The sequence below is a fragment of the Caloenas nicobarica genome, chromosome Z (assembly GCF_036013445.1).
Source record: "Caloenas nicobarica isolate bCalNic1 chromosome Z, bCalNic1.hap1, whole genome shotgun sequence".
In the NCBI taxonomy this organism is placed as follows: Eukaryota; Metazoa; Chordata; class Aves; order Columbiformes; family Columbidae; genus Caloenas; species Caloenas nicobarica.
Window position 1 is genome coordinate 13,523,553 of NC_088284.1, and position 16,107 is coordinate 13,539,659.

General features: G+C 40.6%; 1 protein-coding gene across 1 annotated transcript in view; it reads left to right on the forward strand.

Moving 5' to 3' along the window:
• MAP1B (microtubule associated protein 1B) overlaps positions 1 to 11,612 on the forward strand; it is a 65,146-nt gene extending 53,534 nt beyond the window's left edge. Inside the window, exons 5-7 of the mRNA XM_065656012.1 lie at positions 1,551 to 8,004; positions 10,151 to 10,389; positions 11,109 to 11,612. Of these exons, the coding sequence (XP_065512084.1) occupies positions 1,551 to 8,004; positions 10,151 to 10,389; positions 11,109 to 11,264 (6,849 nt within the window). The 3' untranslated portion in view covers positions 11,265 to 11,612. The remainder of the gene's footprint in view (positions 1 to 1,550; positions 8,005 to 10,150; positions 10,390 to 11,108) is intronic.
• The last annotated feature ends 4,495 nt before the right edge of the window (positions 11,613 to 16,107 follow it).

The following is a 16,107-nucleotide window of genomic DNA, read 5'->3' on the forward strand; positions in this document are numbered from 1 at the left end:
TGACAAGTGTTTTTTATACTAAGTAGGACTGACAAAACAAGATAGAAAAATTTTATTTTCTGCTTTATTTAGGTATTGGCTGGATTATTTTTTTTGCATAACAGCCAATGCATCTTTGTTGAGTTTTATTTTTGGTAAATGCTGAAAATAAATTATGTAACACAAAGAAAGGAAGTGAGATATACACATGTGGAGGCGTGAAGAAATGTACCGCAATCAAACATCATTAGTTTTTTATATATTCACTTATTCTGCTGATTCAGCTCATGGTCCAAAACTTTAAAATTATTCAGCTGTAGCATAATCTATATTATCTTTACAAAAACTCTTCTTACAGATTGAACTGACAATTGAGTGTCTGCAAAGAATGTTGTGGTATTTTGCATGATGTTGTGCTGGCATACTTTGTACTGACATTTTATGTCTGAATTACTTCTTTAAAGAAGTCGTTTATGTCATTTGGTGGTCTCTTTGTTAAGAGCAAATAGAACAGAAATGGGCTACGTATAAACTAACCATTAATAAAAAAAAAATCAAACGAAAGTATCTGTGGAACTGGGACAAGTTATGAAATATGCCATGCCTTTTTATGTTTGTTTGTCTACTAATCCGGGGCCATCAAATTTTTTTTTTAGTTCAGACAGGAATAGAACAACAGCTCTTCATACTGTGGCATGGAACTTCTTGTTCTCTGTGCCTTTATTTCAGAAGCTGGTTTTGGTATTAGTGTGTTATCAAATACTGTCAAAATTGATGGAGTTATTCTAGATTTCAACTTTCGTGGTCCATGAGTTTTAAATCAAAATAACGTCAAGAGCATTTTTAACCCTAACACTTATTTTTCTGGCTTTTTATTTAGCCATGTACTTTGTAGCCTCAGAAATACAAAACCTGTAGCTGTTTGCATTTCTGAAGCAATAACTCATTTCTTAGTGTTCTGGAAAATGGTCCTGCATTCAGTCATGCTAATCTGGGAGCTGTGATGGCTTTTCAGGAGCCAGCCTGCAGAAAAAACTGCAGTAACGATGGCGTGGTGGAATATATCCCATGAGAGAAGAGGAAGGCAGCTGCTCCTGGGAGAATGCTGGCCTCCTCTGGGTCGCAGTTCCTTTCTGCCTGTTAAGAGGATGCGTTTTGTCTCTTAGATACCCGGCTGGCATCTTCTGGATGGATTGAGGCAGCAGGGAGACTCAGGAGCGAATGGTAGGGATAGTGGGAGCTCTAGCAGCATTAGCGTCATAGTCCTCATTCCTTCTCAGTATAAAAGCTTGTACCATCCTCCTGTAAAGGGAGGATGAGGGAAGGGGGAACCCTGAGGTACTGTCATTCTTTGGGCAATAGGGTCCAGGAATAAGGTCATTCTTTGTGTTTAAAAAAAACCTAATTGTCGTGACAGATTCCTTTAGCTTCTAGGGTGGATAGTCACCAATGCGGAAGCAAATGAAAAAAGGTTTTATCTATCTGATCAGGAGATATTATGTTCTGACACTAATTGTCATTAAAAAATGAATTTACATGCATCTTCTTGTGTTTTTGTTTTACAACTCTAGATTGGTGAATTACTGAGCACCACACACCCTGCCAACAAAGCCAGCCTAACTCTTTTCTGCCCTGAGGAAGGGGACTGGAAAAATTCCAACCTTGACAGACACAACCTTCAAGATTTTATTAACATTAAACTCAACTCAGCCTCCATATTGCCTGAAATGGAAGGACTCTCTGAATTCACAGAGTATCTTTCAGAATCGGTAGAAGTGCCATCACCCTTTGACATTTTGGAACCTCCAACCTCAGGAGGCTTCTTGAAACTCTCCAAACCCTGCTGTTATATTTTCCCAGGGGGAAGAGGGGACTCTGCTTTGTTTGCAGTGAATGGATTCAACATTCTTATCAATGGAGGATCTGAAAGAAAATCCTGCTTTTGGAAACTTATTCGTCACTTGGATAGGGTAGATTCCATTCTGCTCACTCACATCGGAGATGACAACCTGCCAGGAATCAATAGCATGCTTCAGCGAAAGATAGCCGAACTAGAAGAGGAGCAGTCCCAAGGGTCTACTACCAACAGTGACTGGATGAAAAATCTGATCTCACCTGATTTAGGAGTTGTATTCCTTAATGTACCTGAGAACCTGAAGAATCTGGATCCCAGCCTTAAAGTAAAAAGAAGTGTGGAAGAAGCCTGTTTTACTCTCCAGTATTTAAACAAATTGTCTTTGAAACCAGAACCTCTTTTAAGAAATACAGGAAATACTATTGACCCCATCATTTTATTTCAGAAACTGGGAGTTGGCAAGCTTGAGATGTATGTGCTTAATCCTCTCAAAAATAGCAAAGAGATGCAATATTTTATGCATCAGTGGAGTGGTACTATCAAAAATAAAGCTGAATTCCTGCTACCAAATGGCCAAGAATTAGACATTCCATTATCCTACTTCACCTCTGTTTCATCTCTGATCGTGTGGCACCCAGCTAATCCTACAGAAAAAATAATCCGAGTTCTGTTTCCTGGAAACAGCACCCAATATAATATTCTAGAAGGACTAGAAAAACTCAAACACTTAGACTTTCTTAAACAACCAATGGTTACACAAAAAGACCTAACCGTGAACACTGCTAGTCAGGCTGTGAAACAAACAAAGCTGAAACAACGAGCAGACAGCAAGGAAAGTCTCAAGCCTGCTGCAAAGACAACACTAAGCAAGCTTGTAAGAAAAGAATCTAAAGAAGAAATACGAGAGCCTGTGAAGCCTCAGAAGTTGGAAAGCAAAGAAAAAGTTCCAGTTAAAAAAGAGAAACCAGCAAAAGTGGAGACCAAACCCATAGTGGCAGAAAAAGATGTCATAAGTAAAGAAGAACAAATAGCAAAATCTGAAACTTCTGAAAAACAAGGTACAGATGTAAAACCAAAAGTGTCAAAGGAGAAGCCAGTGAAAAAGGAAGTCAAAGCAAAACCTGAAGAAAAGAAAGAGGACAAAGAAAAAACAAAAAAAGAGATTTCTAAAAAAGAGGAGAAAGTACCCATCAAAAAAGAAGAAAAACCCAAAAAAGAAGAGATCAAGAAAGATGTTAAAAAAGAGGTGAAAAAGGAGGAGAAGAAGGAAACTAAGAAGGAAGTAAAGAAAGAAGCTTCACTAAAAGAAGTTAAAAAAGAGGAGAAGAAGGAAATTAAGAAGGAGGAAAAAGAAACTAAAAAGGATATCAAAAAGGTTCCTAAAGAAACAAAGAAGACACTTCCTCCTTTGACTGAAGCCAAAAAGCCAGCAGCAAAACCTAAACCACAAAAGAAGGAGGAACCTGCTAAAAAAGAAGCAGTACCTGCGGGAAAGCCAAAGGAAAAAGGAAAAGTTAAGACTGTGAAGAAAGAGATCAAAGTCAGTGGAGCGCAAGCTGCTCTTGCAGCAGCTGGAGTCGCTGCCACAACCGTAGCAGCTGTAGCAGCTGCAGAAATTGCCGCCAGTGGAAAGGAACTTGAAGCAGAGAGATCCCTTATGTCTTCACCAGAGGATTTAACCAAGGATTTTGAGGAATTAAAAGCTGAAGAAATAGAAACAATAAAAGAAACAAGCCCTCAAGTTGCGCTTATAGAGGATGAACTGAAACTCACCGGCACAGTACAAAAAGGAAAAATTGATAATGAAGGACCTGCTGAGTCCTCTGACGAAGGCATAACTACCACAGAAGCTGAGGGTGAGTGTGAACAGACACCTGAAGAATTGGAACCTGTGGAGAAGCACAGAGCTGATGACAATGAAAAGTTTGAAGATGAGGGAACTGGCTTAGAAGAATCATCCGAAGCAGGAGATTATGAGGAAAAGGCAGAGACAGAAGAAGCTGAAGAACGTGGTGAAGATGAAGAAGAAAAGACACCACTGGACAGCACAAAGCCATATATGGAGGAAGCAAGAAAAGCTGATGAGAACTCAGAAGAAATAATGGCTGAAGCAGATGCTAACATTAGAGATGAAAAGTATATTGAAAAGGCATATTATGAAGCATCAGATGAACGGGCTGAGGAAGACAGGGAAGAAGCAATAGAAAAGGCAGAAACTGAAGAGACTGAAGAAGAGGAGGAAAACAAAGCAGAAGATGTCAGAGATGAAAAGAAAACTGAAAAAATAGAAGCTGAAGAAGATTATGTGATGGCTGTGGTAGACAAAGCTGCAGAAGCTGGTGAAGTTGAAGATAAATATGGCCTGCTTATAATTACACCCGCAAAACGCTCAGAACCTCAGTCTCCAGCAGTTGAACCAGCCTCTTCTATCCATGATGAGACATTACCTGGTGGCTCAGAAAGTGAAGCCACTGTTTCTGATGAAGAAAATAGGGAAGATCAACCCGAGGAATTCACTGCTACTTCAGGATACACACAGTCTACCATTGAAATATCCAGTGAACCAACTCCAATGGATGAGATGTCAACACCCCGGGACGTCATGAGTGATGAAACTAACAATGAGGAAAGTGAGTCACCCTCTCAGGAGTACGTGAACATTACCAAGTATGAGACATCACTGTACTCTCAAGAGTTTGGCAGACCTAAACTTTCTCCACTTCCAGATGCTTTTAATGGATTATCTGAAGGATCCAAAACAGAAGCCACAGAAGGTAAAGACTATAATGCTTCAGCTTCTACTATCTCACCACCTTCTTCATTAGAGGAAGACAAATTCTGCAAATCTGCATTCCAAGATGTATACCGGCAGAAAGAAAGTGAAATCCAAAACACTGCTAAAATAGAAATCAAAGAATCCTATCAAGAAGATGTTGGTGGAAAACGTAGTCCAGCCAAGAGTCCAGCTGACAGTTTGTCCCCTCCATCACCTGTTGCTAAAACACCACTGAGTGAACGTAGCGTGAACTTTTCACTCACTCCCAACGAGATCAAGGTCTCATCTGAGCCTGTCCCCATTTCCACATTGCCTCATGTAAATCAAGAAGTTGCTGAAGAGCACTGTGCAAGCCCTGAAGATAAAACCTTAGAGGTAGCATCTCCTTCTCAGTCTGCTGCTGGTAGTGCTGGCCACACACCTTATTATCAGTCTCCCACTGATGAAAAGTCCAGTCAACTTCCCTCTGAAACCAGTGAAAAGTCAACAGAAGCTCCTGTTAGCTTTGAATTCAGTGAAGTCAAAGATGAGTCTGCAAAATCCAGAGTAAGCCCTATGGATGAGCCTGTGCCAGATTCAGAATCTCCTATTGAAAAGGTTCTCTCACCTCTACGGAGTCCACCACTGATAGGTTCAGAGACTGCTTATGATACGTTTTTGAGTCCTGATTTAAAGTCTCCCACCAGAGATTATGGAAGTCCTTCTGAGGGGAAAACTGAAAAAGAAAAATCACCTGTTCAGATGAGCCCAGCTTCTGAAGCCAGCTCTGTGGGCCTCTTTCAAGAAAAACAAGATGAAAAAAGCATGGAGTTTCTGGTAATTAAGGAAGGCTTCAGCCTAGAGAGGAAAATGGAAGATACAGAGCCCAGCAGTTCCCAGTCTTCTCTGGCCTTGGATGAAAGGAAGTTTGCAGGTGATCTCTCGCCTACTCAAATAGATATCAGTCAGTTTGGTTCTTTAAAAGAAGATACCAAAATGTCGATTTCTGAAGGCACTGTTTCTGACAAGTCTGCAACTCCTGTTGATGAAGTTGTAGCAGAAGACACATATTCCCATATAGAAGGGGTAGCTTCTGTCTCTACAGCTTCTGTCGCTACTAGTTCATTTCCAGAGCCAACTACTGATGATGTATCTCCTTCCTTGCATGCTGAAGTTGGATCCCCACACTCTACTGAAGTTGATGATTCCCTTTCAGTGTCAGTTGTACAAACACCAACAACTTTTCAGGAAACAGAAATGTCTCCATCTAAGGAAGAGTGCCCAAGGCCCATGTCAATTTCTCCACCAGATTTCTCACCTAAAACTGCGAAATCAAGAACACTGGTGCATGATCACAGATCTCCTGAGCAGTCAACTATGTCAGCAGAATTTGGTCAGGAGTCCCCCGAGCAGTCTCTAGCAATGGACTTCAGTAGGCAGTCTCCAGAATATCCTACTTTAGGCACTAGTATGCAACATATATCTGAAAATGGACCAACAGAAGTGGATTATAGTCCTTCAGATATACAGGAGCCTAGTTATGCACAGAAGATTTCCCCCATGGAGCAGTCATCTTACTCTCAGGAGAAAGATATTTCAGAAATTATTTCAGTTTCTCAAATTGAAGCTTCATCCTCAACATCATCAGCTCATACACCTTCCCAGGTAACCTCCCCACTACCAGAGGAAACTTTTTCAGGTGCCGTTCCTCCCACAGATATGTCACTACATTCTTTTACCTCAGAAAAGGTTCAGAGCCTAGGAGAAAAGCTGTCACCAAAGTCTGACCTATCTCCATTAACTCCAAGGGAATCTTCTCCTCTGTACTCTCCTAGTTTTCCAGATTCACCTCCTGAAATCACAGGAGCAGTATCAGCTAGTCACACACCTTCATTGTCACTGCAAATGTCCTCTGTCAAAGCATTTGGTTACCAGGAACCCCTAACAAAGCACAGTCCAGAACCTTTACTCAGCCCAGAAAAAGAAGATTCAGAGAAAAGTAGCAGGTCACCGGAAGATCTTAGTTATTCATATGAGGCCACAGAGAAAACTACTAGGTCACCAGAGGATGTTAGTTACTCCTATGAAGCAGATGGAGAATCTGCTAGGTCACTTCAGACCACAGTTTATTCCTATGAGACAGCTAGGAAAACTACTAGGTCGCCTGAGGTCACAGATTATTCCTATGAGATAATTGCAAAAGATATGAGGACATCTGAGGCCACAGATTATTCTTATGAGATGACAGGGAAAACCAGCAGGTCACCTGAAGCCAAGGATTATTCCTATGAGACAACGGAGAAAACTACCAAATCATCTGAGGCCACAGATTATGCCTATGAGAGAATTGGGAAAGCTACCAGATCGCCCGATACTATGGATTACTCCTATGAGACAACAGGGAAAACTATTAAGTCACCAGAAGCCATTAGTTACTGCTATGAGACAACTGGGAGAACCACCAGGTCACCAGAGGCAGTAGCTTACTCCTATGAAACAACTGGGAAAGTCTCAAGTTCACCTGAAGCCACAGATTACTCATTTGAAACAACTGGGAGAGCCACCAGGTCACCCAAAGCTACTAGCTATTCCTATGAAGCAAGTGCACATTTCACTCCTGGAAAATCGTTAGCAGAATCCCGCCAAGATGTTGACTTGTGCCTTGTGTCCTCTTGTGAATACAAACATCCCAAAACTGAACTTTCACCCTCATTTATCAACCCAAACCCTCTTGAGTGGTTTGCAAGTGAAGAACAGTCTCAAGATCAAGCGAAGCCATTAACTCAATCTGGGGGAGCCCAGCCACCTTCTGGGGGAAAGCAGCAAGGGCGGCAGTGCGATGAAACCCCTCCTACATCTGTGAGTGAGTCTGTCCCCTCTCAAACTGATTCAGATGTTCCCCCTGAGACTGAGGAATGTCCTTCCATCACTGCAGATGCTAACATTGACTCTGAAGATGAGTCAGAAACCATTCCGACAGACAAGACAATTACGTACAAACACATTGACCCACCGCCTGTCCCCATGCAGGATCGCAGCCCTTCCCCTAGGCACCCTGATGTTTCCATGGTTGATCCAGAGGCTCTGCCTGTTGATCAGAATTTGGGAAAATCTTTGAAGAAGGACCTCAAAGAAAAGACAAAGACAAAGAAGCAGGGTACTAAGACCAAGTCATCTTCTCCTGTTAAAAAAAGTGATGGTAAATCAAAACAAGGGGCTTTACCCAAGCCAGCTACAAAAGAATCTTTAGACAAAATTTCCAAAACAGTTTCTTCAAAAAAGAAGGAGTCTGTAGAGAAGGCAACCAAAAATATTTCTACTGCAGAAGTAAAGTCCCGAGTGGAAGAGAAAGATAAAGACACTAAGAATGCAGCAAATACAACAACATCCAAGTCAGCAAAGACTACAACCTCAGGTAAAGACAGATAGCAGTTCCCTAGTGTTAAGATTTTCTTAGTTGTTGCAGTGAAGTTAGTTTGCCTTATATCAGCTGAGAATGTGGTTTGTAGCAAATCCCTAAAGAAAGTCCAGGCTTTAAATATAAATCCAGCCTGTAAAGGCCATATTTAAATGCATGAAATTAAATTAACTTTTGTAATCTAAGAAGCTTGATGTGTTGGTTTGCTCAGAGAGTACCTAAAGTAAGAAGAACTTAACACTAGCTGTCCAAACTGTTAACCAGCTAATGGAATTAAAAGTACCACTTTAAATGAATTGAAATCGGTAGCAAAGTGAACCTATATATTCATCCTAAGAAATAAGTAGGTGCAATTCTCTTCACAAAATTAATGCAGTTTAATATTGTGGAAGCCAAAAGTGCTATCAGCCATTGGATGCTCTTATTACTTTGCTGCATTAATTTTTAAAAGGAGTATTTAAAAAATTATAACAGTAGTAAGGGTATTTTTAGTGAACTAACTATGTTTATCACATAATCCGGTTAAAGTTTTATGCCATCAATGATGAATAAACATCGAGAAAGTTAATGTCATTTTGAATGACTGTTGTGTATTCTAAGTAGTAATAAAATATTAATTAGATTACTGAAAGAGGCATTGTACCACTCTTTTCTGGCAGATCTTGTTAGGGGTGTTTGGGGGATACTTTGACGTTGCTGTTGTCAGGACTGATGATCTATTGTAAGCTTTTTCACAATGAGCAGGTCTAGGACTCAGTACAAACAAACCAGCATTCAACTGTCTTCAGCCTCCCCATTTTAAGTGGTCCATTGTCCCTTTCTTGAACATCATTTTCATGTCTCTGTTAGCAGATGCATTTCAAAGCAGCAGTGTAATTCCTCATGCTGTACATTTCTTCATCACTTTAGCTCTATATGAGATGCTGCTTCTTTAAAGCATACTTCTAAGGTATGCACTAGAGCAGAAGACAAGTCTCTATTTTATAATGACATGTAAGTGTGAAATGTAACGTCTAATATTGTATTCAGTCTTGGTATCCACAATTCAGAAAGATACATCACAGATGTTTTGATGATAAAATATTTTGTAATATAATCCATAGTGAAAACTCTCTAATTCAGGAAATATTGTATCATGATGCTTATTTGGCACATTGCCCTGTGATGAATGGCAGGGCATGCAAGACAACTGTAATGGACTTTGCTGACCTTACAGTATGTGACCCTAAATAGAGTGTATTGGTCAGATAATTTTTTGCCTAACTTCACCCTCTGTAACAACATGAGAAGGCTAACAGAACATAGATGGCGATCATCTAGATAAAGTTATTGGTTGAATCCTGGTTTTCAGTTCACACCATGATCCTCTGTATAGCAAAAGCCACTTTTTTCAGGTAGTATTTTTAATGTGTTTAAATTTTGAACTTCCTTTTGACTGAAGCTTTTCTTACAACAAGTGCTCTACTATGTACAGCAGCAAAAACATGCTTCCCTCTACTTTTTGTGATAAGCGGCTAAATTGTGTATGCAAATAAGGATCCAGCAGGCAACCAAACACTTGTTCTCAGTTCCCTGAAGTAATTGCTTTACAACATGTCTTCCCAGGTTCCTCTTTGCTCCTCTTTCTGCTCATGTGTACTATCTTTGTGTTGCACCTGTAAAGCAGTCTGAGCACAACAGCTACCATGACTTGCTATGTGGTGATACCCCAAATCTCAGGACCGCTTCTAATCTGTATGGCTCCCTGTGTGACCCTAGCTTTTATAATCGTGCATACCTGAGACTTTTGAAAAGCTGTACTTCTTAACCTGGAAAATAATACCGCCATTTATTGAATGGTAATTCAGTAATCACAGCCCTGCGTAGTAATTGTTGGGTGATAGTAGTATATTACTGGGAAGGGTTCAGTCAATTGTTGGTTATGTGGTAGTGAGTTTTTATTGTATTATATAGTTACAGTTCTTCAGGTTTTTCCTCCCATTACTATTCTAACTGGGACACAACAAAGCTGGAACCTGTCATTAGGTGTAGAAGAGTAATGCCATAATTTGACACATCTCACCTCAGCGGTTATAACAGTAATTAATAAATGCATATTTTTAACCAGACTGTGGTATTTTCTTTTGCTGTTTGATTTCCGAAGGACCCGGGAACACTAAGGTGGCAAAATCTACAGCAGTGCCTCCAGGACCTCCGGTGTATTTGGATCTGGTGTACATTCCCAACCACAGCAACAGCAAGAATGTCGATGTTGAGTTTTTCAAAAGAGTGCGGTCATCCTACTATGTGGTGAGCGGGAACGATGCTGCAGCTGAGGAGCCGAGCAGGGCTGTTCTGGACTCCCTGCTGGAGGGCAAGGCACAGTGGGAGAGTAACATGCAGGTAGGCTCTTCAGTTGTATCCCTACCTGGAAATGTAACCTTCTCTGGGAAGCAATTACAGGAACCCAGAATGCCTCGGCATGGGTGGCAGCTGCCCAGGAACGGGGTCACCAGGCTGGGCACCTTGTTTCACTGGTGATGTGAGAGGACATCTGAGTGAAGTACAGAGCTGCGCCGCACTCAGCTGCTCCCCCATTTCTGGCCTTTCTGACCTGTTCCCGGTGAATAAAACACTTGGGAGCTGATTTACAGGGCCACTTGACTGTTTCATCTTGTTACTGTATCATATATGACCCAAGTTTGGAAACGTTGCAGTTTGTAATTAGGAAAGAGTGTGAATGTTTCATGGATTGTATGCTAATCATGTACACTTGGAAACTTCATGTGCTGTTCCATCATGATCAATAAGTAAACAAAATATTTGGTCATAATCTGAAGAGCATCAGTGCAGACTACAGACTACTACTTCTCTGGAAAGCTGCATCTCAACACCTTACAAAACCATGGTTTTATTTTGATAATCTTCTTTGCAGTAATTTTACTTTACCTATGTGATTATTTATTTATTTTTAATCCACCCATCAAGTATTTGTTGCATAAAAACCCACTGTTTCCCAAACAGAAACATACTTATTGGCTGGTGCTTCTTACAAAGGTGTTTTTTCTTATCAGCTGTTTCTGTTGTCCATTTCTCAGGACTTCTTCTGTTTTGTGTTGTAGGTGACCTTAATCCCGACCCATGACTCTGAAGTGATGAGGGAATGGTACCAAGAGACCCATGAGAAACAGCAGGACCTCAACATCATGGTTTTGGCAAGCAGCAGCACTGTTGTTATGCAAGATGAATCTTTTCCCGCATGCAAGATTGAACTGTAAAAATGAGACCATGCTCTACAAGATTTAATTTTGTTTCCAGAAATTGTTCAGTTTGCAAATACCTTTTCTAAAAATTTGACCCATCTATTTCAACTGCTGAACTATATACCTGCCAAATGTTATCCTGTGTCATGGTGATGCAAGTCACTAATATTTTTTCAGTCTTTGCTGATTGCTAAGGGAAGTAAAGAGTATTCCCATAGTATGGTTCAAATTACTGTGAAAATACAGATCCGGTTTCATCTCCACTGAACATTTGGAAACCATGCACTAGCAACCCCAACTGACTTCTACCAGGTAGAGGCATTTGCCCTCTAAAGGAACAAAAAGAGAAAGGGATGGGTAGGAGGAGGAAGTAATAAATAATTAGATCTGCATTAGTCTCATGGCAATAGATGTATCGCTTCTTGCAGTGTTTATGCTCTTACATGAAAATAAAAATGAAATTTTCATCAATCTGAGCTGTCCCAAGGGGATCCTTATTTTGCAGCACTTATAGCTGGAAAATAAAAAGAAATAGAATGTGGCTAGGAAGGGACACACAACCTAAATGTTCATCAGCAGTTTTCCACTTTACTTTGAACTCTGCATACTGACATACCATAACAATCATAGGCCAAATATGCATGAATTCTGAAACCTTTCTTTCAACATGCAGAATTGTTCGTCTAAGGCATGCTCCCAGTGAAAGTCCACTCACTCCAGCCAGAAATGACCAGTCCACATGTGTGAACACCCACGTCCACTGCTGATTAACTGAAGCAAAATACCAAAGCGGTTGGGAGTACATACAGTAGACAATTTGCCTTAGAAAGTGACTTGAATGTACAAAGAAACTTGATGCACTTATTTTTTAATGTTGAGACAGCAAATTTATAAAACATCTGTGTAGGATCATAGTTACACCAATAAAGATTTGTGAGTGTGCATGTGTGGTACTAGAAACCTATCTGACTGGTCTAGTGGCTTGGTGCTATGAATTCCTTATGTTAGTTAAGTGAAAGCTTCAGTGATGCGCCTGGACAGCTCAACAAGGCAAGATGAGCATCTTTTTGAAAGCTTCTTTTGTACTGTGGAAGCAAGATTGAAGTGGTGTCCAGTATCAGAGTTACAATGCTTAGTGAAACATTCAGAGTGATGAAAAAGGTTACCTGCAAGCCTGTACAGTATTCAAACTTCCTTTGTCTTACCCTTTTTTGTTTAATTTAAGATGGGGATAAATGTACAGAAACCTTTTTTTTAGTGTTGCGTGGACTTTTAATAGATGAATTTTTAACAAATGTTTTAATTTACAGGAAAATACAAAGAAAAATTTTTCAGATGAAGGCGATTTTTTTAGTAGTTTTGTAAGATAAATGATTAATGTTGTTTAAGGTTCTAGTGAGAATGGATATTGAGGTAAAATTTAGTGAAAATAGCCAACTGCCAATATCTTTTTGGGGGGTGGTGGAGGGGTGGAAAGGCACCCTGGTGGTAAAATGAATTGATTGACCACAACAGAAAATGGGATTTGAAATGTTGCTTTCCAAATACTTACAAGGGTGTAACCTACATCTTCTACCCTCACAAGATCTTGAAAAAAGATAGAATAAGCAATAAGCTAAAATAAGTCCCCCTTTCCCTTCCTTCCTTTCCCTCCCCTCCCCTCCCCTTCCCTTCCCTTCCCTCCCCTCCCCTCCCCTCCCCTTCCCTTCCTTCCCTCCCCTCCCCTCCCCTTCCCTTCCCTTCCCTTCCCTTCCCTTCCCTTCCCTTCCCTTCCCTTCCCTTCCCTTCCCTTCCCTTCCCTTCCCTTCCCTTCCCTTCCCTTCCCTTCACTTTCCTCCCCACCCCTCCCCTCCCCTTCCCTTCCCTCCCCTTCCCTTCCCTTCCCTTCCCTTCCCTTCCCTTCCCTTCCCTTCCCTTCCCTTCCCTTCCCTTCCCTTCCCTTCCCTTCCCTTCCCTCCCCTCCCCTCCCCTCCCCTTCCCTTCCTTCCCTCCCCTCCCCTCCCCTTCCCTTCCCTTCCCTTCCCTTCCCTTCCCTTCCCTTCCCTTCCCTTCCCTTCCCTTCCCTTCCCTTCCCTTCCCTCCTCTCCCCACCCCACCCCTCCCCTCCCCTCCCCTCCCCTCCCCTCCCCTTCCCTTCCCTCCCCTTCTCTTCCCTTCCCTTCCCTTCCCTTCCCTTCCCTTCCCTTCCCTTCCCTTCCCTCCTCTCCCCACCCCACCCCTCCCCTCCCCTCCCCTCCCCTCCCCTCCCCTCCCCTTCCCTTCCCTCCCCTTCTCTTCCCTTCCCTTCCCTTCCCTTCCCTTCCCTTCCCTTTCCCTTTCCCTTTCCCCTTCCCCTTCCCCTTCCCCTTCCCCTTCCCCTTCCCCTTCTTTTTCCTTTCTTCCTGTCATTTCCTCTTCTTTTACTTTTCCTTTCTTCTTTCCTTGCCTTTTCTTTTACTCTTCCTTTACTCTTCCTTTCTTCCTTCCTCTCCCCCTTCCTTTCTTCCTCTAGACTGCTTGCAGAGGAACAGCATCACTGTTCTGTGATTTCAGACAGTTTAGATTTTTCAGTCTCAGAAGTTTTACCCCAATTTAAAAAATCATGTTACATTGCAGAGTTTTGTAAATCTGAATTTAAAGACAGTGTAAGGGCCTCCAGAACGGATATATGTGCTGGTCTGCATGATTTACCATTATGGTTGGTATTAAGTTTCACAATGTAGTGAACTATGACCTCATTTTATTTTTTTATAATTTATTTCAATTTTACATTGTTAGGATATTTTTGTTTAATAGGTATATGTTTGCACTCTTAATTTTTATGAGGGTTTTTTTAATACTGCTTTAGGGTCCTTTAAATGTGGGCTCCTGAGGCCCATTTAATGCTGTGAATTACTGTTTATCTGTTGTTGGGGATTTTGAGTTTTGATTTATTTTTAATGTCTTATCTTTTTTTAGGTATCTCTAGCAATGCTGTTTTATTTATTGCTATACCTTTTAAGTCGTGAAGAATAACTTAGAATGACTATGGCACAAAAGGCAGATGGAAATGTATTGTGAAAACAAACATGTTTGCTGGGCTCATAATCATTCACTTAAAATTGCTTTTGTAATACATAGTCTACAAAGTTATAGGCAAAACATTCAGCAGAATAGTTGTACTATTTCTACAACTCTTTCTGCTTTGTCTACTTTCTTCCATAGGTCAGATTTCAAACTTTTTGAGTGGGTGGGAACAGATTTTCTGACAATGTCTGAAATGGTTTTTATCTCTGCTTTGGTAGAAAATCGGTTTTAGGTACAGCAGTGGTCCTGAGACTAATCTCATGCCACTTACTCCTGTGAATCAGGAGCAATTTCACTACAGTCAGGGAAGTTATAGTCATTTGGTCCTACTGTAAATGAAACTGGAATCAAGCCTTAAGTCTCCCCACGCGAGTTTGTGATGGCTCAAGTATTTGTTTTACTTTTAAAATAATAATGATAATTAGAAAATTACAGCCGATCTTAAAATGTACATTAGCTTTTTTTGTGGCTACAAGAATATCAAAACCCCGGTCTGGCTATTCTGAGGTATGGTAATGCCTGTTCCATCCATTCCCTTTCAAACGGCAGCATCGCCTGGGTGCAACAACACGATGAACTCCTCCATTAGCTCCTCTTGCCCTTAATGTCTTTCCTGCCTGTGGAACTAGTCTAACTGTGCTAGTCCTACTACTACACAATTAGTTTAGTGTAACAGTCATCAAAATGTACCATGTACATTAACGATGAGTGCTGTTGATCAGCATAGATTTCTAGGAGCATGGTTTGTTATTGATTACTCTAATTATAAAGACTCAATACTTGAGTGTAAAGGACACTCAATTTAAATGATGCTGTTACCCATAACAGCATCCCCAGTCATGATCTTTATGCTGTTACTATACTGTTTCATATGATTCAATGAAGGCTCAACTTTGGGGATCCCACCCCATTCCTGAACTTGCACAGGGCTTCTCTTGCATGCCTTTTCAAAGTCCTGGGGTGGGCCTGACTTCATTGACTTCTATTTTCACCCCATCTTTCACAGATATCGCTTTTGATTTTTTTTTTTACTTATTTTACATACTGTGGTGAATGGAGATAACTGTGTAGATGAATGGAGTTTTTTTAATTGTCTACGATAGCTTATGCATTTTAGGAGAGTTCCGATACTCATTTACTAAGATTTAATCAATTTGTTAATCCAATTTTCAATCCCTCCCACCACAAGCAAGTCAGCTCCAAAGAGCTCTTACTGTGCATTGGGGACATTTCTGTCATATGCTTCTCTTTGTTCATCTGTCGCCAGAGGTTCTTGCTCAGTAATGATGTTTTGAGAGAAATAGTAATTTTCTTGGTCTGGATTTATTAGAAAAGAAAAAAGTATAATGTTTACACTTGAAAGAAACTGTAAGCTTTCATCTTTTCACTTAATAATTGAACAAAACACTAAAAGGAACTAGAGGTAAGCATTTCTTAGGACGTAATTATATTATTCACCTGGTTTAAAAAATGTTTGCTATTTAAAATAAAAAAGAGAAAAGTCTGTTTGTTGTGACTTTACAAAAAATCTAAAAAAAAAGTAACTAAGTAAAACAATGTCATAAAAATATAGAAAGAAAAAAAAGAAAAAAAAAAGAAAAAAAAAGAAAAAATTTTAAAAAAAAAGAAAAAAAAGAAAAAAGTGGCTTCTCTTCACTAGACTAGCTAGGAGCTCCAGACAGCAGGAGCTACCTCTTCAAGACTGGGCTGTAATCACAACTGTAAAAGAAGAAATCCGAAGTATGCTTTCACGCATTTGCATGCAGCCATTATCTTCCAAACTATGGAAAGAAACAGTCTTGTTGCTGGCTGA